At 37.8% G+C, this 23,055-nt stretch overlaps 1 protein-coding gene across 8 annotated transcripts in view; it reads left to right on the forward strand.

The window, feature by feature from the left end:
- Nucleotides 1-21,139, forward strand: part of BNC2 (basonuclin zinc finger protein 2) — a 333,043-nt gene extending 311,904 nt beyond the window's left edge. For 5 of the 8 annotated variants that reach the window (XM_088157179.1, XM_088157176.1, XM_014872199.2 and 2 more), the window contains exon 6: nucleotides 10,078-21,139. In XM_088157179.1, the coding sequence (XP_088013305.1) occupies nucleotides 10,078-10,738 (661 nt within the window). In that variant the 3' untranslated portion in view covers nucleotides 10,739-21,139. Of the gene's footprint in view, nucleotides 1-7,751; nucleotides 7,783-10,077 lie in introns of all 8 variants that reach the window. The other 3 variants (XM_088157178.1, XM_014872683.2, XM_014872529.2) reach the window with 3 other exon arrangements.
- The last annotated feature ends 1,916 nt before the right edge of the window (nucleotides 21,140-23,055 follow it).

Raw genomic sequence — 23,055 nt, forward strand, 5'->3', positions numbered from 1 at the left:
GCAAGCACACATACATATACAACAAAGACCTTTCATTTTGAGTGGGTGCCTGTCATTCATCAACTGAAGTAAGATTTTTTAAATCCAAATCACTCGAGGTAAAATCTTTGGCATCTTCCAGATTTCTGGGATTTAATTTTGAACCCAGCACTCTCCAAGCTTGGGATGGCAGCCTAACTATCTTGGCACTGCAGCGCATTCATAAATGACTGCATTAGGTTCTAAATTTTGATTAAACATTCTGTAATTAATCAATGGTAGACATGAAGCAGTTGGCAAGGTCCAGAGCTGCAAAATGTTTAAGACATAAAACATTACAAAGTAATTAGAATGTGCTCCTTCAAGAGAAGGATTGCCTTCAATAAAGAGGTAAATGATAGCATCATGTTTATTGTGGACGTAGGCAGCCAGTGCAATATGATAAACTGCAGGAGATACACGTATCAGTAATCATCCACATTATTAGTGTCATTAATCATAATTCTAAAAATATGACAGCAGCAGCCAACTTTTTGACCAATTTTGCCTCTGCCTGTTGGCCGTTATAACTTCACTAATAGACTGCAGAGCTCCTGTGCGTGGCAGTTTGCATTGAGAATGGAAGGTTAATTATATTTGAGCTGCTGATTCCTTCTCTCCTCGGAAAAGACTGAGCACTTTGACAATCCCAGGAGCTCACTGCTGTTAAACCAGTAAAAGTACTTTATTGAAATTTTCTTTGTTGGTCAGGAATGAGTAGATGTTTCAAATGAGATATAAGCGCCAGGCTGGGACAGCCGCTAATGTTTCTTCCAAAATAATCCTTGGACAGCAAGCTGAACTTAGATATCTTTGCACATTCTCTTGTGGATGAGTAAAAAGTTGAGAATTTAATAAATGCTGACAATAGCATGTATAGAAGAATCTCAGAGGACTGAAATTACTGAGAATTCAGGGCATCAGTGGAAGGAGGTTTTAGGATAATCAGCTATCCGTTGACCTGATAGGGGTACTTATTTAGTAATGTGAAATTACTAATAAAGGAACCCTGTTGAAATGCCGCATCATATTTGGTTTTATAGTTCCTCTGGTATTATATAAATAAAATCAGCATTTTTAGACAAACAAATGCTATGAATGAGAATTACTATTGCATTTTGATCAAAATAAATGGTTTACAGATTTGCTCTGAAACCTGAAATGGTACAAAATTATCCCTAGACCTCAGGTTTTATTATTGTTATTGTTATTACTATTACTATTACTATTACTATTACTATTACTATTACTATTACTATTACTATTACTATTACTATTATTATTTTGCACTTGAGGTTCAATCAATAAAGAGTCTGTAAATCTCCTAAGCAAACCATAAGATAATGTGTTGCTGTGCATCAACATCTGGGAGAAAAAAATTTGGTTTGAAATCAGAGCTGGGGAAAGCTAGGAATTCTGCCTGAATTTTGTCTTCATTTCTGCATTTGCTGAAACTTGGAGTTCAATAAAATTCCTGAGTGGCATCCTGAACTGGAGGGTCTGTTTTCGTAAAAACTTGCAAAATTATCACATTTGGCTATAGCAGTAAAATTAAATGAAGGATGAAAACTGATTACAGAACTTGGATTATGTAATATTTAGATTATTTAGGTTTGAAAAGAAATGTTAATGAATGTATTCTTCATCCCTTCAGTATTTCTTAAGGGAAAGTATACCTTAAGTCAAGGGGAAATACTTCAACACAGTGGATACGAGGACTTAATGCATGACTGCAGTGCACACTGCACCAGCCAAACTTCTCTGTAGAGCTTGCATAAATTGTAGAAACAGCTTTGGAGCGATAGACAATGGTGCTAAGCACCTGTTATGCCCAGCATAGGACTCTGTCATATGTATAGTAACTTCTTGTGCATGTAACTTTGTGACACTGTGCTAGTTCACTTAGAAAATATTCTGTCAGATAAATCTTCTTGTTCCAAACTTTCTCAACCAGTCCGGATATTAGACAAGAGTGCTGGCTATTTTGTAATGAGTCTGTTTTGCTTCCAGGCAGCTTATAAAGTGAGAGGTTGAAGTGTTGCAACACAGTTTTGATAGTTTCTCAGTAACTTTGGCAACTATGCCAGTCGTTGTGCTTTTTGTTTGTAACATCTTTTGATCTTTAATGGACAACAATAGTAATATATTAAGAGTGCAACATAACCTCAATGCTTCTGAGCACGCACAGCTGTTGTGAAAGCATAATTCTATTCACACCATAAGGACCATTTCACTAAACACCTCAACAGGTATGTACTGAATTATTGGACCTTTCAAGAATTCCAAGCCTCACAGGTTTTTTTTTTAATTTGGTAGCAAATATTGCCATCAAATACTAGTTTCATATTTATCCACACAGTCAACTGTCCTGCCTTCCTAAATGCTATCACTGCATTAACATTTTTTTATGCATTCCATGGTGATGATAAATTGTTTTCTGACTCTAACTGTGAATTAAGTATGCAAAAGGCATGTTTGCCACTGCCAACAAACCAATAATTCTCACTAACATCTTCAGAGTTACAACATTTATAAAGTTGCAAAGTGGAGTAAACAAACCATCTGTTTGGCTTTACCATATATGTCATGCTTTCTTATTAGCATATTACGATTCATTTAGTAAACAAATTTGGTGATTTTGTTCATGTCAAAGTTAGAGGGAGCTTGAAGATGATTAACATTCCTGGGACAGGCACATTAATACATTGCTTCCTCTGCAAAGTTAAATGGCTTCTCAGGAGAATCACCCCTTGTTGACAAGATGAGACTGTCAATTTTGTTTGCCTGCCACATTAGGGGCCGTAAGGGGATGGGAAGCTCTGAGAAAGAGGAGCAGTGTAGGCAGCATAATTCACTGTGAATTGAAAAAAGAAGTCTAATTCTGATAAATGGTCGACCCCAATACATCCTACCTGTTATTACAACAGACGTGCCGTATCTGTGCAGTAAATTAGTTAAACCCCTAAAGAGTTTGATAGGAGCTTATCTTCAAGTGAATAATTTGAGTGTAGAGGGAGCTGTCTTCGTGACCAGTGTGAGTGATTTGTTTCATATTGAAAGGGATTGAAATGACTGGGCTCCACATCTTTAATTTGCAAGAACTTGCTTGTCCTTTATTTCCTGTATTTAATAAGCACTGGTTTTTTTTTACTTTTTTAATAGGTGCTGAACTGTATTTTACCTTTTGGATTTTCTTCCTATGAAAGGTTAATATTTTTCAGCTTCTATGCAATTTCAGGCCTCAAGAACTGATGCTATTACCCTGTTCATGTAGAAATGCCATGGTTTTATTGGGTAGTATAGTATTTTTGCCTTGACTCCTTCTAAAGTCTCACCCCTATACCTACTTTTCCCCTTATATTCAGAGGCAAATTAAATATGATCAAATACATGAAAGCTCTACTGTACAGACTTAAACTTTGTCCCCATTTAGATAAATGTGAATTTTATAATTTAGGTCAGATCAGGATTTCGAATTGTTACTGTCTTTACTTAGATTTATGGAATTTTTTTTTAATTTTTATTTAAAGAAAATCCAAACCAAGACAAAACAAAGCTGCATCAAAGACTGCTGATAGAGTGGCAAAATTAGAACAGCAAGTGAGAAGATAATTTCTTTAACAGTTTCTATTACTAATTAAATTCCAGGAACTGTTTTATTGTTGATTCTCATAAGCAAATGGGAGAAATGATTGCTGCTTCTTTCTTGAAGAAATACCAGAATTGAGGCCATAACTTTCTCATAAATATGTACATTGTTATATTTAGCCAGAGTCTTACTTTCTGGTTCTTTGATTATAGCTGCATGAAACTCAGCACTTTCAGTCTGCAGAGAATCTGAGAAAGCATAAAATTCTGGGTTTGCTTTCTGTAGTGTTCACCTATTCTGGGCCTTTCTATGAGTGTTATGCTTAAACAAGAAGGAAAGGGACATGAAATTGCGGTAAGAACATATTAGTAAATTGTGTTAGCAACTAAAATCATGTGAAAATTTAAAACAAAACCATAAGTCTTAATTTTCTTTGCTTTTGAGGTGAAGAGAAACAAAGAAAACTTTCCTTTAACATTTCATTATAGGTAAAAATAGAGACTGAATACTGAGCTGAAAATATGTGTATAAAAAGTCTCACTGGAGGAATGAAAGTTCTGTTGTTTATGATATTTTAAACCTGATTGATAGAGCTTAGTTGTAAACTAAGTATAGCAGGAGGATAGCTTTTCTGAGACCTGTGCAACCAGACCAGTTACTTCCATATCCAACTTTAATAAGAGGTTCATCACTTTGTATATAAATCACCAGCCCATTGTGTTCTAGCCTTTGATTTTCTAACAAAACCTTCTCAAACTGCTGAAGATGTGGTGTGGTTTCAGGTTTTGTAACGCAATAGTAGCTTCTGTCTTCTTTAAAAAATAAATCTATTATCTCTTGGAAAAAACATAATTTGACAGAAAATAACTTTATGAAGAAAACAACATGCATTAAGTCTCAAAATATAATTTTATAGTGTTACTTAATATTGGAATCATTTATTGATCTTAAAACAAAGCTGACCAAAGACTGATGGCTCCTGCTGCTAATTTTTATGCAGTTGGTTCTGTGCTCTCTATAATGCTCAAATCTAAATAAACAATGCTCCTTGTAATCCGAATTCTCTAACTCTGCTCTGTTCATCAGAGGTGAGGTTTGCCCCAGTGCAGATAGAACTGCAGCTATGGGTGCCTCCAAATTTGGCCTCAAGTCATCCATAGAATTCATATCAATTTCTTTACCAGGAAAATTCTACTCTGACAAATTCCTTCTCACTCACTTCAAAATGAAATTAAAAGACTGCCAAAATAAAAATAAACTAAAGTGGCCATTAATTTTTTTCTTTCCAAATAATGTAAATTAGCAAAATCAGATTCCTTGACAAGTGTAGAAAGGAACTGCTAAAGACATCCGAGTCAGGATTTATGATTTGTGTAAATAGAATGTACACTTAACTGACCATATTTCCTAGGCTTATAATCCCCTTCCTTCTGGTGGTGCATAGTGCATCTGTCATTAAGAAACTTGCTGGTAGTGGTAGGGGTGTAACCAACAATGAATTCTAGTTAAGAAAGAATACTTCCATGAACTTCACAAGAGAAGGAAAATACTACCACCATCATCCCCAGAGTCAGGGAGCTTCTGTAACTGCTGTAGGATTCTGCATTGCACAGCTACTGAAACTCCTGTCTGAAAAGGCAGTGGTGAACTCAGAGGTTGACATTTCACCACAACCACAGATTTTATGTGTATCATCATTATTATTATCATCCTCATGGCAGCACTGCTCCATTCTTACAGCCAAATTCACTCTAGTGAGGATTTTGCGCAAACTTTTGCCTTCCATATATGTAATTAATTAATAGTAACTTGAAAAGAATGGTATTTATGTCCAAAAATGAGGTATTCTGAGTCCTTGAAGTTTTCAAACTTCCTTGCCACAACAAGCTAATTTCAAAACATCTTGGAAAAATACCTTCCTCATTTTTAAGGGTATCTGACACCTAAACAGGTGTTGCCCCAGATAGTATTTTCAGAACAAACCCTCTTCACTATCCCTTGTTGCCTAGGAATGGGTAGGTATAGTAACTGAAGTAGAGTGAGTTATGCCTTTAGATAAACTCATTTTATTGCATATTTCTGTATGGAAGACTTCAGTCACCAGTTGTCTTTACACAGCATTTCCACTGTGAGGATCAAATGCCATTCTGGTAGTTGATGTACAGATAAGCAATCTGGGAAATCCTGAGGCATTCAAGGGATTTATTTAGGTCAAATATTATGTTTCATGCACACATATATATTTCTGCCAATCATTTATGTTCTTTAAGTTCTTTTCCCTGCAGATACAGCAGCAGTTGTGGTGGTGCAAAGGACATCAGAGATGGCCTTAAATTAGCTAGCTGAGATATGAGAAGTAATGAAGCCATGGCAAGCTGAAGCTCAGCATGTTTGGGCATATTTTGCTTCAGGATTTCCTGTCTGTTTGATGGCAGCGTTCATGCATTGGCACAAATCACTCTGCCCAAGCTGTGCCTCAGCTTACTCAGGGACCATTGTTTACACATACCTGGGAGCAGTATCTGGAGGAGAAAGAGGGAAGCAGCTTTGTAAATCACATCAGGGAACAGAATAGCTGAAGCAAGAAACTGCAGGTGTCATGGAGAGGAGCAGATGAACAGGATGACAGGTGGTTAGCATTGGCTGAGGGCTCGTAAGGGACTTCCTAGGGTTTGGGAGAGACAAAGCAGAGGAGGAAGAGTTGGATTAGGATGGAAAATCTTTGGTATGGAGAAGGGGTCTGAGACTTTGGGGGTTTTAATAAGATCTCAAAACTTCAGTGTCTAAATAAATGGATTTTTTTCACAACTCATTCCTCCTCCTCCACCAGAATGCGTTCACATATGATATTTAGGGACAGTGTTAAACACAAGTGAAATAGATTAAGAAATGAATGTAAAAGAATCAATTCTTTTGAACTGTGGTTGCATAATGGAAATCGACTGCTATGAATGAACCTATGTTCAGAAGTTATGAACAGCAGAGCTAATGCACTGCCATGAGTTCATCTTTATTATTGCATTACACCTGAATCAATTGATAAAGTAGCTTCTTTTTAAGGCTAGGAATGGCACTTAATTGAATAAAAGTCAATGTAATTATATTAGGAGAATCCAACAGTACTGCTGACAGCGGAAAAGGGACACTACTGAGCAGAGTGCCAGAACTGGTCCGCACATTTCTGCACATCGTTTGCCTGACAGATATTATGGGCTGGTACATACTTTAACTAGATTACTGATTGTTACTGCTGTAAGTGAGAATTTAATAAGGGAGGCATCTCTTCTTATCAGAGCATCAGCAGAGTTTACATCCTTGCACTGGTCTTTCTCAGAATGTCCTTTGTCTATCTGGGGCTTGGTGGCCCCTCTTAAACATGGCAGTTTATTCTTATTTCTTCATGTAGTGAATGCTGAAGTTATTTTCACTGCATGCCTGACTGTTGTTTTTCTCAGCAGCAAAGCAAGGAAATAGTAAGCACAAATGCATGGAAGCAGCAGTTACACCCTGACTAGCTTATATGCTGAAACAAATTCCCATAACACTGCAGTGAAGAGGGGAGAGAAGGGAAGAAATTATAAGTACACACATGAGTACTTTATGAATAGTTTTCAGTTAGCCTTATGATGATAAGCACAAATGTGTTTTTATGGTCATTTAATAACTCTGGTCAGTGTGGACAGGCCTTCACAGTAAGCGCTTCCTGTACTGAACTTAGCAACTTTACATGGAGCTACATTCCATCTGAAACCAGGAAGGCAAGGGACTATCAAGACTACTGTTTATCATTCATGTATGTTCACTGCATGCATCTGTTCAGAACTCATTTGTGGATAATAATGGGTGTGGTGTGAATATGCTTTGATTAATTTGTTTTATGTTTTCTGTATTGTGTGATTGAGTCAGTATCCATCAGGACAACAGTAAAAGTGATATCACAGCTGACAAAAACCAGGTTCACAGTCAAGACTTTTTTTAAAGTCTGTGTTTTATTGGTTTCAGATTTTTTTTTTGACCAGATATGTCTGGATTGGAATGTGAATTTGTTCTCTCTCTCTCTCTCTCTCTCTCTCCTCCCCCTCCCCCTTTCTTTCTCTTTTCTCCTCTCCTCTCTCTCTCTCTCTCTTTTGTGATCTCAATTTAGCAAAAGATTAGAAAGCTGATCTTATCACAAGGTAAGCTCAGCCTTCCTAAGTGCAGTGTGGGGATATGCATAATTACACTTCTATGCCTCCAAAAAGCAATGGTGCTATACTTGCTTGTGTGAAAAGAGTATTTCCCATGTGGGACAAAAGCAAGAAATACTCTCCACTTTTTCCACCCTTGCCCATACCTCTCAACTGTCTCTCATATAGGAGAAAAATCCTTTGTTCTAGACCACCCCCTTACTGGAATAACTGCATCCCAAACACACACAATTCAATTAAACTGCCTTTCAGTATCAGTTTTATGTCAGAGAACAGTTACCTGCATTTGCAGGTGAATGGGACAGACTAGTTCTGTTGCTGTTTGCTATGTGCAACTTATGTGCAACAGATAAATGAACCACAAAGTGTTAGTAAATTACAGAGATTCACTCCACATCAATTCAATCTTCCTACATTTGCATTTGCTTTATTTATTTGCATTGTATTGCTGTACCATGTTTTTGACTTCAGCTGGTTGAGAGGTATGTTTCAAAGGGTTTCTTAAAATAAAAGCTTTCAATAAGGAAATACTGCTAATAGCTATTGTTCCTTTTCCCCCTTTTTTGTTAATGTAGGACTTGAATGTCTGTAAAATATTTGATCATTGTTATGTCTTCCCATGCCAATTTTGTACCTAGTGCTTTTTGCAAATTAAGCTATTCCTATGTTAAAATTCTCTCTTTCTCTCTCTCTTTCCCCACCCTCCTCCCGTCCCCCCCCCCCCACCCACCCCCCTCCCGCCTCTTCTTTTCCCTCCTACATTTGGGCTCTGATCTGCAATTTATAATGGGCAGACAGACTGGTGAGTCTGCATGTTGTAAATTGCGGGTTTGGGTCCTTAGCTTGCAAAGAATGTTATGCAGTAGAACTTCGCTAATTCTTTTTTTGCTGACTCGAAATTCAAGTCACCCTCCAAAGAAACTGAATAAATATTTGTCATTTCCTCAGCAATGCTGCACATTCTGAAAACTGAACCCTAAAGTTTTCTATTACTGAAAACTTTACACTGATTTCTTATACTTAAGCACTTCAGCAGAATGAGCATGTTCTGTGGTCAGAGGTCTTTGATGTCTGTCGTGTTTGTTGGTTGCATCATTAATTCCGAAAATGCAATTTTTCAAAGAGGGTTTCCTGACACTACTGCAAATCAGTGAGGTTCTACTGCAGTGGATGAATAAAGCCAATGCCAAAAGTGGAGAGTAGAATGCAGTTTCAAATAATAGGCTATTTTACACGTTTACTAACCCAAAGGCTTAAATTCTTTGCAAATGTAGAGCTTTATTTCTTGAGAGCAAAGGCCCAGATCCTGTAAAACGCTGGAGAATCTTTTAATTTGTAGCTCTTGGGATCTGGTTTAAAATCCACTTCCATCAATGACAGTTTTCCATTGTCTTGAATATCTGCAGTAACTTCGGCAAATACATAAACAAACCCATGCTTAAGTTTTTTGATTGATTTGGGGCAAAATTCTCACTGCCATTAATAGGGTTTTTTTACTGGACTTTACACTGCTTGAATCAATCAGCACTGCATACAGATAGTACAGGAAAAAGGAAGGAGTGGCAGTGATAACTTAAAGGATGAAACTACTAACTTTGGCTAAGATTTTCAGAAACTTACACGTAGATTTCAAAGACTTGTTCTCTTAAACCCTTCAAGTCTTCTCCGTCTTGGTTTGGCCTGATTCTGAATCCCTTTATACGAGAATTAAATTACCAGAACCAGGGCCTCTGACAATGCCTTATTTGGTTACTCTTATTTTACTCTCCTCCTATATTTCACTTACAGAGCTATGCGAGTACATATATATAAATATAAACATATTTTTATGTATGTGTATGGATAATTATCTAAAAACATAGGTCCAGAGTAAGACATAGACACACATACATATATACCATATATCAATATTTTTGCCTCTTGAAGAAAAAGCAAGTCAGCAGGGATTCAGGAATCGAGAAGAGCATTTTGTATTTTCTGCTAGTATGAATTTTATTTTGTAAATTTCGAATAAAAGGGCCGTAGCTGCTGTTGGGGACTAATGTTGAGGAGCAGCAGCTAAAAGAAACACAATAAGGGGGGAATTTTCTTGTTTTGTTTAGTTTTTATGTTGCAATTTATCCACTTAAAGAAAGACTGAAATTTCCAAGCAACATGGATAGGGGATAATTTTTGTGAGAAATTATCAATAAATCATAATTTGGATTTGATGCTTGTTGACTGTATGTTTAATCAAAAATACTGTACATTTTTCCTTTTCTCCCTTCCCTCTTCCTTTCCCAGACACAGTGCTAACATAAACCTGCACCGTAAACTGTTGACCAAAGAACTGGATGACATGGGCTTGGACACTTCACAGCCTTCTCTTAGTAAGGACCTCCGCGATGAATTTTTGGTGAAGATATATGGCGCTCAGCATCAGATGGGGCTTGACATAAGGGAAGACACCTCCTCGCCTGCTGGCACTGAGGATTCCCATATGAATGGGTACGGCAGGGGCATGGCAGAAGACTATATGGTACTAGACCTGAGCACCACCTCCAGCATCCAGTCCAGCAGCAGTATCCATTCCTCAAGAGAATCTGATGCAGGAAGCGATGAGGGTATTCTCCTGGACGACGTCGATGGGGCAAGTGACAGCGGGGAATCTGCCCACAAAGCAGATGCCCCTGCCTTAGCTGTAGGTATGGGCACCGATGTCCCAGGATCCCTCATGTTCAACAGTGTTTCGGTGAGCAACGGTGGGATAATGTGTAACATTTGCCACAAAATGTACAGCAACAAGGGAACCCTCAGAGTGCACTATAAAACAGTGCACTTGAGAGAAATGCACAAGTGCAAAGTCCCTGGGTGCAACATGATGTTCTCCTCTGTCCGTAGCCGAAACCGGCACAGCCAGAACCCCAATCTGCATAAAAACATTCCTTTCACCTCAGTAGATTAGGTCAAGGATGGACACAGCATAATGCCAGCTCTCAGAGAGGGCCCACTACATCTGAACTGCCATATACAGTCTCCCTTTATATATATATATATGTATATGTATATATATATACACACACATAAATATACATATATATATATAACTTTTTCTTTTCTTTTTTAGCAAAAGAAAGAAACACCAGGTGCTTTTTCCCCTTTGATGGTTGTTGGGGTTCTTTTCCTTTTTTTTTTTTTTAATAGAAACAAAAATGTAGGACGTTTAATTTGGGGGAAGAGATCCTTCATTAAAAAAACAAACGAAAACAAACAAAAACCAAACAGAAACCTGCAGCTGTCCCTAGTTCTGTTAGAATGTTCTTGGTCATCTCCAAAGAGACAGTTTGTTCTTCCCATAACTTTTGCCTGAAAAAAAATAAAAAAGAAAAAAAAAACAAAAAAAACCCAAAAAAACAACCAAACAAAAAAAAAAAGAAAAAACCCAAAAAAACTAAACAAAACAAAAAAAAAGAACAAAAAACACACAAAAAATCCCCCCAAAAACACAAAAAAAATTGCAAACAAACAAAAAGAGAAAGAAAAATCTATCTACTTAGTTGTCTTTGTGTCTTCTAAGCATTGGGGATAACGTTCTACTAAGCATGGCTGTTACACTTGTATATATATATTGAGCCTTGACAGGCCTATGATGTAAAACAATTGTATTGATGGTGGTTTAACTCTAATTTTTTTGCTTAATTTTTACAGTTACATTCAGCTGTTAGATAAGCAGGAAAAATAGTTTGCTGCCTAGTTTTACTCATTTATGTTAGCTTTAATGCACATTTTTAAAAGAACCACGGTCTTGTTTTAACTACCTGCTAGATATAAGTAATACAGAGGTGCTGGCATGCTTTACAGTACCTGATTTGATACCGTTTTTTTGTCTTGTACTATTACATAAATCCAGTCATGCACTTTTTCGTACACTACAAGGGGATGTGTAATAATATCCATGCTTTTTTTTTTCTTAAACTATTGCCATATTTTCAGTAAGTGTCTTTAAAAAATACACTTAGATAAAAGTGATCTGGTCAGTATGAGGGCATGAATGCCAAACAAAGAGTATTAGTGTTTAGTGTTAATACAAAAGTGCCAACTTTGCACACATTTTGAAAAAAGAAAATGTAGTTATTCACCGTAACCACAGCTGTAGTTTTTGGACTACACACAGAAAAATACTGGGGAGGGAAAAGGGGTAAAGTGAAATACAGAATTCTTGGTGCTTTTTTCAAGTGCCAATTATTACTAGAAACAATAGTGCATCCTTATTCCTTATATACTACATTGCATAAAAGAAAAAAAAAACCAGAATTTTGTCATGTGAACCAGTAGAAATTTTTTTTTGTCAAACATGCATAATATTTGGGGATATAAATGCTGATACTACTTGTCACAGAACAAAGATGAATATAATTTTGTGTGCTTCTTATTATAGCCTGGATTTTTGTGGTGTTTTAAGAAAAATCAAAACGAACAGGGAAATAATGTTAACTATGTTGTTCTGTAAAGTTGTCTTTTTTGCAATGGAAAGTGCTGTAGTATGATTAAGGCATGTTTTATAGAAGCAATCAAAAGAAATTAATGGCAGAAGCACTTAGTAGCTCTGAAAACATATGCTGGACTTTTTATTGGGTAACTCTCCCTTTGGATAAAATTAGAAGACAGAGAAAAAGGATGTCTAGTTGTGTTAATGTTTTGTGTTTCACTCGCATGATTTTTCAGAAAATAACAGAAGTCCAAGAAATATAGTGAGCAAGAGAGCAAGCACAACCAGGAGACAGGGAAGGATCAAGCAGCTGAGAAAGGCAGAGAGAAAGGAGGCTGCCCTCTGAAATTTTTTGTTTCCGGTGTTTACACATATTGCTTGAGCTGGTAAACCACACTGGCAGCCTTAGTTACCACAACATACTGACTGAGGGATGGTATTTACTTAAGCTCAATCTACAGCCAAAGCCATTAGGATGTGTGTTGTAGGCTCTTTTCTTTACAAAACGAATAACAATAACAAAGCAAAAACAAACAAACAAACCCCTAAGGGATATTTCAGCATACAATAAAATATTCCTTCAATGAGAATGTGTTCCTTTTCTGTATTTACTGACCCAGAACATTATTCTTCTTAGCAAAGAGTCAGAAATGCTCCATTGTTTCAGCTTGTCGCTATATTGTTTTGCTGTGCATTTTTGATTATTCTTACTTTTTATGTCCACTTGAGTACTTAACTCCTATTACATTTTCTAGAGGAAACTCTTACTATAGAGTTCCTCTTTTTTAATACTTTTTATGCATTTCAGTATTTTTGTTTCCAGAAGTAGGAATCAATATCTAATAAATCAGTATTTCCAGTTCTAGAAAATAAAAGAAAAATATTTTTAAATGAATTCTCACTATGTTGCTATGAGTTACAAGCCTCTGATCATTTTTTTTATTCTTTACACTCATAAAGCCCTGAAAACATTCGTGAATTCCACAGTAACTATAAGGAAACTTTACCTTCTGGTTTAACAAAAAGAAACTTTATTGCAAAAAAGTAAGCTGTTTCACTGACACTTTTTTTCAGCTTTTTTATTTTCTTTAAAATCTCAACTACTTTGCCTTGTTGAGTGGAGAGATCTGCTTTGTTTTGCTTTATGTTGTGCCAGCTCAGTGTGTTTGTGAGAAAGAGAAATTAGAACACTAAGGGTGCATTTTTCCAAAACACATAACCTTTGTAGTGTTACCTGTACTGCACCCTCATCTCTCCTCCCAGGCTAATAGGAAAAAAGTAATATAGAAAGTCTAAAAAATAAAAGAACAAAAATTGAATTATATATACAGAAAAAACACCCCCACTCTTTTGTAGTATCATGGTATAAATAAATATAATTTTTAATGAGAAAGGCATTTGAGGTATATAAATAATTCCTCACTGAATGAATCACTGTTCAGCATTCATATTTCACTATGATTCTTTAGAGGTCAAATGGGTTTGGTAAGCTTGTTTGGAGATTTAAGCATCACATGTAGATAAATTCAGCAGATTATTGACATAGAAGAAAAAAAATCTGTTTATTATACAAAATTGAACAACACATTCTAAAAAGTAAGGAAAAAGGGACAAACTTCCAAAAACTGCTAGAAGCTCACAAGTCCTACTTTTAATTTCATTCAGATTTTGCTTAAGCTATGTAGAAGATGTCATCTCTTTCTTGTGGACAGAGCACTACTCACTGTTATTTTTAGGCAAATCTAGGTAAAAGTAGTTTCTTCAGCATTAGTGATACTGATGTCAAAACAGTCTTTTTAGAAAGGCACTTACACTTACTTTGAATTGAATGGCATTTCCCTCCTTTCAACTTAGCATGCATCTCTATGAGAATCTGTATTTGTCAGAATGTTCTTGTGGTGGAATTCGTATTATCTGAAAAATTCATAAAGGGGCTCTGGCACAGTAGCTTGGTTTTACTGAAAGTAGCATTTCTGGATGATCGCAGCAGATACCCAGAGTGCAGTAAGAATAATGACCAAACATCTCATCTCTTCAGCACAGAACATGGCCTGTAATAGTGTGATGACATGATAAGTATTGTGCAGTTGCTTATGTTATCACAAATTTGTGGCTATCCCTTCAGTTTCCAAACCTGTCAGTCTAAACTATTTTGAAAGAACTAGACCAGTTTTGAGGAAGATACTTTTCCCTTTACATGGAGTTTGTTCCTTCTTTTTTTCGGTTCCTATAGTTATTGTGGTCACTCTTTCCATATTGTTTCACTGTTTATTCAAGGTAGTTGTATTTTTCTGTAAATATCAAAAAAGTTTTGTCTGCAATTAGAAAATAACTGTACAGAACCTTCTTTAGAGACAGAACTATTTGTCTGGAGGTTATTTAGGATTTTTCTTTTCATTGTGAGGGTTGGGGGGTATGGTGTGTCAGGAAACCATATGTTAATGGTTAATCACTACATATCTTTTGAAAAACTGTATGAAAATTTGGAAGAAAAACAGCACAGCCAAAGCACAAGAATGGAAACCATGAGTTTTAACACCCCTGGTAGCCCCTTCTAACTTTTTAGTCTCACACGTATCATATCACTTATCCATTTATGTTTCAGTCTGTTAGACTATCACTAATACTAATATGATTTTGCCCATAAGCGTGCTCCTGCGAGGACTAATTAGCTGGTATTAGTAAAGAGCTAATTTAACTCATAAATATTTTTGCACACCTTAAAATATTTAGTCAATTTTTCTGAGCTATGTCTCAACCAGGTACGTTTTGTTATGCCTGAGATTTTAACCTTGCCTTTTAAATTGTAGCTGATGCTATGGTGACAGTGTAGTCATGCACACAAGGTATAAGCACTCTGTCACCGAGTCACAACTCAATTTTACAAAAGTGAAAGGTATAGATTAAAAACCTTAATAGCACATGGACACTGCTCTTAAAGATCTCTCAAAGGCTTTTCATGTCTGAACTCATAAAATTTCTATGTTTCCTAGGGATCTGTAGATACTTTACACAGAAGAAGTTGTGCAACATATTTGCCATGGGTAAACTGCAGTGTATCTTCCTTCCTTCCTTCTTTTCTGGAATCCTTCCTTCCTTCCTGGAATCCTTCCTGGAATCCTTCCTTCCTGGAATCCTTCCTGCCTTCCTCCCTTCCTCACTTCCTTCCTCCATCTCTCCCTCCCTTTCCACCTCTCTTCTTCCCTCTCTGCCTCCCTTCTTCCCTCTCTCCCTCCCTTCTGTACTGGAACTGAAAGTGTACTTTCTCTGCCTGTTCCACAAGTTTATACATTTTCCATCTCCTGTGTGCTTCCCATTCCATCCTCAAAAAAGGAACAGTTTAGGAAAAATTATTAGATACCGCAAAATAGCTGCCAGCAGTGGTCAGTACCACAGTTGATTTGGTATAGTACAATTAATAGGAAATGGGGCTCCCCAGGATGCACTTGAGTTTTCCCTGAGTTTTAGCCTTTTCAACCCAGTTAAGGATCTAACATAGCTAAATATATGGGGTAGGAATGTAAAGTGACAAGACAAGGAGCTGTGTGTGTATCATGAAATTTCAGAAATATGAAATAATTCGAGGTCTGATCTGTTCCAGAGATGGAAACCATTTCAAGACCAGAGATTTAGTTCCAAAAATTTCTCCTTCAATGTGTATGATACTTTGTAATCAAAATGCTTGATATGGACCCATTTTTCACATGGTGGTCATTAAGGATGTCAACTGTTGTCAATAAATAGGACATATTTTTAGAAATGTATTTGTACTAAAATTCTGCAGGACATTTTCACAGCAACATTGGTGGCAAAGTAAATAATAAGGAAGGGAAAGTGTATGGTCAAGGAGTGCATGCACGCTCCTGTAAGTTTTTTTGCCACATACGTGAATAGAACTGTTACTTCTTCTTCAGTCCCCAGAACATTTTTGTCACTTGTCTCTTTGGGTTAACAGAATTACTCTTTTTATTTGAAAAGAGAAGCAAAGGTGTCTGTACTAAGGGCAAGGAGGCAGCAGGAGTTCTCTGTGGGGAAAAGGTGAGTGGCAGACACATGATGGCAGCTGGTATATTTCAGTTCCTTCTTAGTTTTGTTTTTTTTTCTTATGTAGTGTCATAAGAAAAAGACTTTGCTGCTATAGTAACTCAACAAAACAGTGACTGTAGTGCTACTTTGCTAGATAAGCATCAGAATATCCTGCTGTTGCCACATGATGAGTTGGGCTTTTTTCTCCCGTTCTGTAGGGACATAAAAGGAGCTCTTTTCCATACCCATTTCTACTTCAGGAACAGAGCAACATCATATGATGGACTGAACCTTTCACCCACATGTTTGCCCAAATACATGTCTGTTCCAGTCTCATGGTTTCTGTCTCTTCCTGCCAACACTGCAGCATTATCACTGCCTTTAAAATGGCTGTAACAGAGTGAAGCAGCAATTATTTTACATAAGAAGTATTATCTTGAGTCTGTAGTTAACCAGTCTTGTGTGGCTTGTTTTCTCTGTTCAAGTCATGATACTGAATGACAGCATTGATTTTTTGATCAAGGTATTGATCATGTATATCCCAATACTGTTGCTGTTATGTTTGGCACTGACACTTAAATGAAAACGGTTCTGGACCACCAAAGGGTTAAAAAATGGACATGTTTTTGACAAGTCCTCTGACTTTTGCCAGTATTATTGTTCATTATGATGACACTGTGTTTTTTTAAATAGCAGCTGTAGTTGTCATGAAACTATTTTCCCATTCCTCTCCTTTAAAGTGTGATGTTGTAAATTCATGTGACCTTTCCTGCAAAGAATAAATATTTCTTTTTTTATATAAGATCTCAAGACAAGGCTTGTTTTGTAACAAATAGTGGCCCATTACAAAGCAGGAAAAAAAACTGAGCTGAGCAGAAAGAAGCATCAGTTCAATTTCACCTCATATCTTTCTAATAACTTACTTGTCACTTTATTACCTTCCAGTAATGTGAATGCTGCTGACAAGACTGTCACACTAACAGCAGACAACACCCTCTCTTCCTTAGCCCCAGCTCTCCTGGCTACTTATTGCACTGGCCCTGAAGGGACACAAACTAATAGTGTGCTTTCAAGTTCAGCACTTGGCCATCAAATATAAAAGGATGTGTAATTGCCTGTTTATCCCCTGTGAAGGCAAAATTGAGTATAAGAACCAGGCTTTCCCTCCCCATTCCCTAACACACACACACACACACACACACACAGGCACACACACACAGGCATGCACACAGGTCTGCAGTGAGTGAAGGGAAGTCCCATCTGGAGCACTTTGATTTGTCTTTGGGAAGCACAGGGCTGCCACTGGCTGCTCTATCGAGCTATCAGGTAGACAGTAACAAGATGGCTTCTTAGCAAAAGGTCAGCTGAGAAATACTGTCTGTAATGGCACTTTTGTCTGCTTATGTAGCAACTAATTGCTTTGTATTGGCATAAGCCATACTGTGCCTGCTAGAAATAGTTGTTTGAATTTGCTACATGTCTTGCTGCATAGGTTCAGTGCCAAACAGGATGTGCAGTCTATTTTTTTAACTGGTTTAGCCCATCCCTGGGCGAATTTCAGAGCAATCTCATCCTCTTGTGTTCCTATCGTGACTGCCAATTCCCTATATCCTATTCTACTGTGATAGGAGAATCTCCTGCTGAGGACAGTGTGAACTTCTATAAAGTGTTAGATAAACATATCTGAGACACAATCTCCTGTCCTCACGCAAGAAGGATTTTTTCTGATTTATACCTTCATTTGCAAGAACACTACTAAAAGTACAGGCTCCAGAAATGCTTCTCAGATAGGCCATCAGAAGAGAGAGAGTTTTACAGTGAAGTAACTTGAGTACATGCTATGTTTTAAGAAACTCTAAGTGCATGAAGGCCAGTGTACCCAGCTGCAGTCACTCCCCTTGCATTTTATTTTGTGCTTTCTGACTGCTGAATAGCAGTTGAAAATTCAAGTAGGCATAGGAGATGCTGAAGCATGCTTTCCTTACAGGGTCTGCAGCATTTCCATGCTGAGATCGTAACGCCAGTCCTGTGTGTACCTGTGAGCACTGGGCACTGTGGGTTGAACGGTGCTGGCAACCAGCCCAGCACCAAAAAATCAAACACAGGTTTCAGACAAAGACCAAGACCAAGAGAGACATAAACACAGCCATTTTGGAGTTTCTTGCTTTTCATATCCTTGGATCGATTCGTGGCATTGGTTGGCTGCAGCACCTCTTTGCTGGTTCCGGATGCTAATGCTGTCAACAGCACTGTGTGGTAGTTTGATGTTTGCTGCAACAGAGGTGATGGTGCCCACCATAAATTTGCTAAGGTCTTTTACCAGTCAAAGGTCACTGATCTTTTCCCTCCTTTTCCTTCCGAGTTCATCAGAAGCTACAAGGGTGAAACCAGCAGACAAATTCCTGAGGCCTGTTTGTATCAGAAGTCTAAAGGCTGAGCCCAGACTCTGCTCCCCTGTCAACTCCATGTGTACATGGCACTGATGGAGGTTGAAGCAGCCGGATGAGCTGACCTGCGATGATGAGCTTGGGCAGCCTTTTTTGCTGTACCATTTCCAATGCTGTTTGTGGAAACTGAGGACTTTTTGATCGAAGAAATAATTTGTGTCCTTTTTGTGTGTGCTTGTGAATATGTGTGTGAGTGTGAATGTGACAGACAAAGGAGAAACAAGGTAGAACAAGGAGCCTTAAAATGAAGATTACAAGTGAGCAAAATTATATAATTTCCATCACACTTATATAGGTGTATATATATATATTTCCTCAAGCATTCAAAAGAACAGGAAGAGTCAGGTAGCAAATGTCTAACGTCTAGAGAGATTTTTCTGGTGTTCTGCAGATTTTGTACATTGCTCCCTTCAAACCTTTGGAGACAAATATTTTAGAAAAATTAATAAAAGCATCCAGGGCAATTATATTTCTAGAGAAGAAAGAGAGAGCAAGACTAGCTAAACGATGCATAAAGATTTTATAAGGCATCCATTGTCAAACAAAAGGTTGAGAGTGATCAGAGGATAATGCACAGTTAGGATGGCAAACTCATCAATAGTTAATCACAACCTGTCCACTTCTGCCACGAAATGCAAGAGGCTCTGAATAGCAGCTCTGGGGCACCAGTGGCAGTTGTGTGTGCATGTGTCCATGCCAGAGTGTGGGAGCATTATGCAGTTGTCACATCCAGATCAAGACGTTTTCACATCCCCCCTCCCCCCACCACCTCCTGTACCCCTACCACCACCTACTGATGGGGCAGAATGCATCCCCCACTAATTTCACCTGTGAAATGGTACGATAGCCACATGAACTGTGATTCTAAGGATGTTCTTCTTAGTTTACCTGATGACCTACAAAATAAATAGGGACACCTAAGCTGTACAAAGGCAGATTTATTCATTATTTTTCAATTATACTTTTACATTCGGATTTTTTTTTTAGTATTTTTTAACAAACACTTATGCAACCTTCAGACATTATCTTTAATTTTCCTGTTCTCCTTTCATTCCAAGAGAGTGTCTCATTAAAATTCTCTCAGAAAAGTAACACATCCTCCTAGTGTTCTTCATTTTGGAAAGTTTTATGCATTCCATCTGTGAAAATGGTTACTGTTTGTAAAGTGGCAAGATTAATAAAATGCCCACTATTATGTGTGTGTGTTTCATTTAGCTATTTGAAAATACAAAATTCAGCATGCTGCTTTTTCTTGTGCAAACTTTGGTTCCTATATCATATGGGACTCCTTTCCCAGAACAAGGCTTGTTTTTGATGGGCAACATTTGTGTTCTCAGTTCATGCCTCCTGCCTGTCCTCCAGTTTATCAGAGTGATGTGCGTTCCAGTGCAATGTGTGTGCAACAGGTGTGCAAGTAAGTTGATCTGAACCTGAACACAATTGAAATTTACCCTGACTGAAATTCTACACACTTTTACTTATCACAAACAGTTCACTGCAACCTGTTTTTACCTATGCAAATAACTCATTGTAGGGATGGCTGAAGAGGTTTGAAGTTTCATTGTTTGACTGAAGGCTCTTGCTCACTGTCACAGTTGACATTTTAACAGCTTTTAGTATAGAGGGTCAAACACAGTGATTTCCTCTATAGCTGTCTGCTGTGTTTCAGCTCTCCTGAACTGGAAAGGTGGGAACCTGACTGGGGGGTTCACTTGGAGATGTAAACAGAGATAAACTGGATTTGAACCTTCATGTATTTGGAAGTTCTTAGGTGTCTGGCACTGCATTCAGTCACAGAGGCATAAAGCCTAGAAACTCCTTTCTCAATAGGCATGGGAGGGCTGTCACAGCCTGGCTACAACTCCCTGTGCCTACCAGCGATGCACCAGCAGCAGCAAGGGGGCTGCCGTGTAGACAATGGAGAGCTGGCTGATGGCTGTCAAAGCTGGGCTTGTTCCAGTGGACTTTGTCAAGACGTGTTCCTGGGGTACCCCAGCCAGGCACAGGAAAGAATGGAGTCGAGGCCTGATGGACATTTTTACAAAGGTCTTTCTCTGTTTGGAATAGAGGAGGCTTTTCATTTTCACTATTTGATCTCAATGTGAGCAAAACATGAATGCTCTGCTGTCCTGCCTGCAGAACCAAAGCATGCACTATGGAATATAGCTGTACAAGGGGATACAAATTTGCATCATGTTGATCTAATAATCGTGACATTAGTAGCTTCATAAATATTGTATGTAGTCTAAACAAGTTTTTTCCATTAGTAATCTAAGGGAATTAAAAGTCCTGTTTTAATTTGACATTTCTTTTCTTGTATTTTCTGTACTGTAACAGTCCTACAATATGTCTTTTGCATAAAATGCATAAGGTTTTGGGGATATAAATGGAGTTTTACTCATATTTTGTCCAAATACCTCTTGTAATTTGTATCAAAATTCTTGTACAATTTTTATATTAAAGATTTATCAGTCATTGATCTTTTTGTGTCTTTGTCTTTCATTTCTTTATTTTTCACTGATTCAAGCAATGCACATTTCCATGGAAAGACATACGGTAATGGAAAGACGCTCACCTGCAAAGTTTGCACATGGCCTCTTGTAGTTTGACAGCTCCACACTACATTTAAGATTATTGCACACTTCCCAGAAATTGAATAAGTTAAGGCTTTCTGGAAGGGAGATCATTGTTTTTCCCCCTAGCTTGTACATATTTCCTTAGAAAAGTTATACTTAGTTGGCATCCGGAAACCTACAGTCTCACTAATTTAGTCACCTGACTGCAAAAAACCCCTTATGATGGACATTGCTCACACTTAAATGACAGATGAAGAAATGGAAGTGAAAGGTCTTGCCAAACTCTAATTTGGTGGCCTAGCTCAGTCGGTTTTTTTGCTTTTCAAAGTGGAGGTACACAGTTCACTAATCTCAGTGTTAGGATAAGAATTTTCACATGCTTTAAAATGGTGATGATATTGGCCAAATATATCTCCCCACCAAACTTCATCTGTAAATCTGGGACTGTAACATAAAAATTTATCACTGAAGAATTCAACTTGGAGTCTTTGGGATTGGCCTTGTGCTCCATGCTGACTAGAAGAGGGTGCAGTGTATGGAAATGGTTCAAAAACCCATTTGCAGGGCCGAAAACTTCCTTTTGTTAAGAAATCTTGTTTTTCTTCTAAGGGACAACTGTGTCAGCTGGGAAAATGTAAGCAAGATTCTTCTGGAATAAGTGCTTTTGGTTTAGCCTGAGCTCTTTAGGTACTAGAAATTTTCTACATACTGCACTTCTTATCAATAAAGGAAATAAAGTAGTATCTTAGGATAGTTTTGTCCATTGCTCTGTGCTCATGGAGACAAAAAAGCCATGTTTCAAGCATGTCCAAGACAATGTATTGCAATAAGGTTCATATTTGTTCATTCTACAAGGGAAGACCAAAATAAAACTCAGCTTGTTAAGTGCCATGAAATGCTGAGCACTGGATTGGTGATGCCTCAAGGCACACCTCAAAGCAGGTATGTGCTGAACTTTCAGCTTGTACAGTCCTGTTTGATGTAATGGGAATGGGTATCTGCTTGCAAATGAGCCCCTCTTGAAAGTATTAGCTGGACTGCAGCTAATACTAAACAGCCTGCTCAGGGTTTGACTAGAATCAAACTTTTTATGTTGTCTCACATTTCCTGATCATCAAAATGGAGGCAACTGGATTCACCAGCTGAGTGTGAGGGTGGGGAAAGTAAGGGATGTGAAAGCCAAATAACTAGAATTTGCTAAACATCATGAACTGTAAGCCTGAGGAAACTTATTGGTGAGTAATACTACTCTGATGGATTCAGGATTTTCCTAAGGTTTTCTCTTTTTCAGCCCTCCCAGCACAGCCAAGAGCCATTTTTCTGCAAAACATTTAGCTCTAAAACCAGGGCTTCAGCTTCCAATCCAGCTGCTTCACAGCTTAAATTTAGTTTATGTGTTAAGAGTCATGAGCTATGAGGATACAAGACCTCTGCCACAGGTCCACTAAATAAAGTCTTGAGAGTGTTTATTTCATTTGCCTGTTTTTAATCAGTCTGAAATAAACAGGCTCAATAACAAGCTGAATGCCTTTAATTTATTACTGACTTGCAGCTGTCAACTTCATATCATTAAATTACACGCCACCTTCCCTTCCCTTCCCTTCCCTTCCCTTCCCTTCCCTTCCCTTCCCTTCCCTTCCCTTCCCTTCCCTTCCCTTCCCTTCCCTTCCCTTCCCTTCCCTTCCCTTCCCTTCCCTTCCCTTCCCTTCCCTTCCCTTCCCTTCCCTTCCCTTCCCTTCCCTTC

This window comes from Sturnus vulgaris, chromosome Z, assembly GCF_052056855.1.
Source record: "Sturnus vulgaris isolate bStuVul1 chromosome Z, bStuVul1.hap1, whole genome shotgun sequence".
Taxonomy (NCBI): Eukaryota; Metazoa; Chordata; class Aves; order Passeriformes; family Sturnidae; genus Sturnus; species Sturnus vulgaris.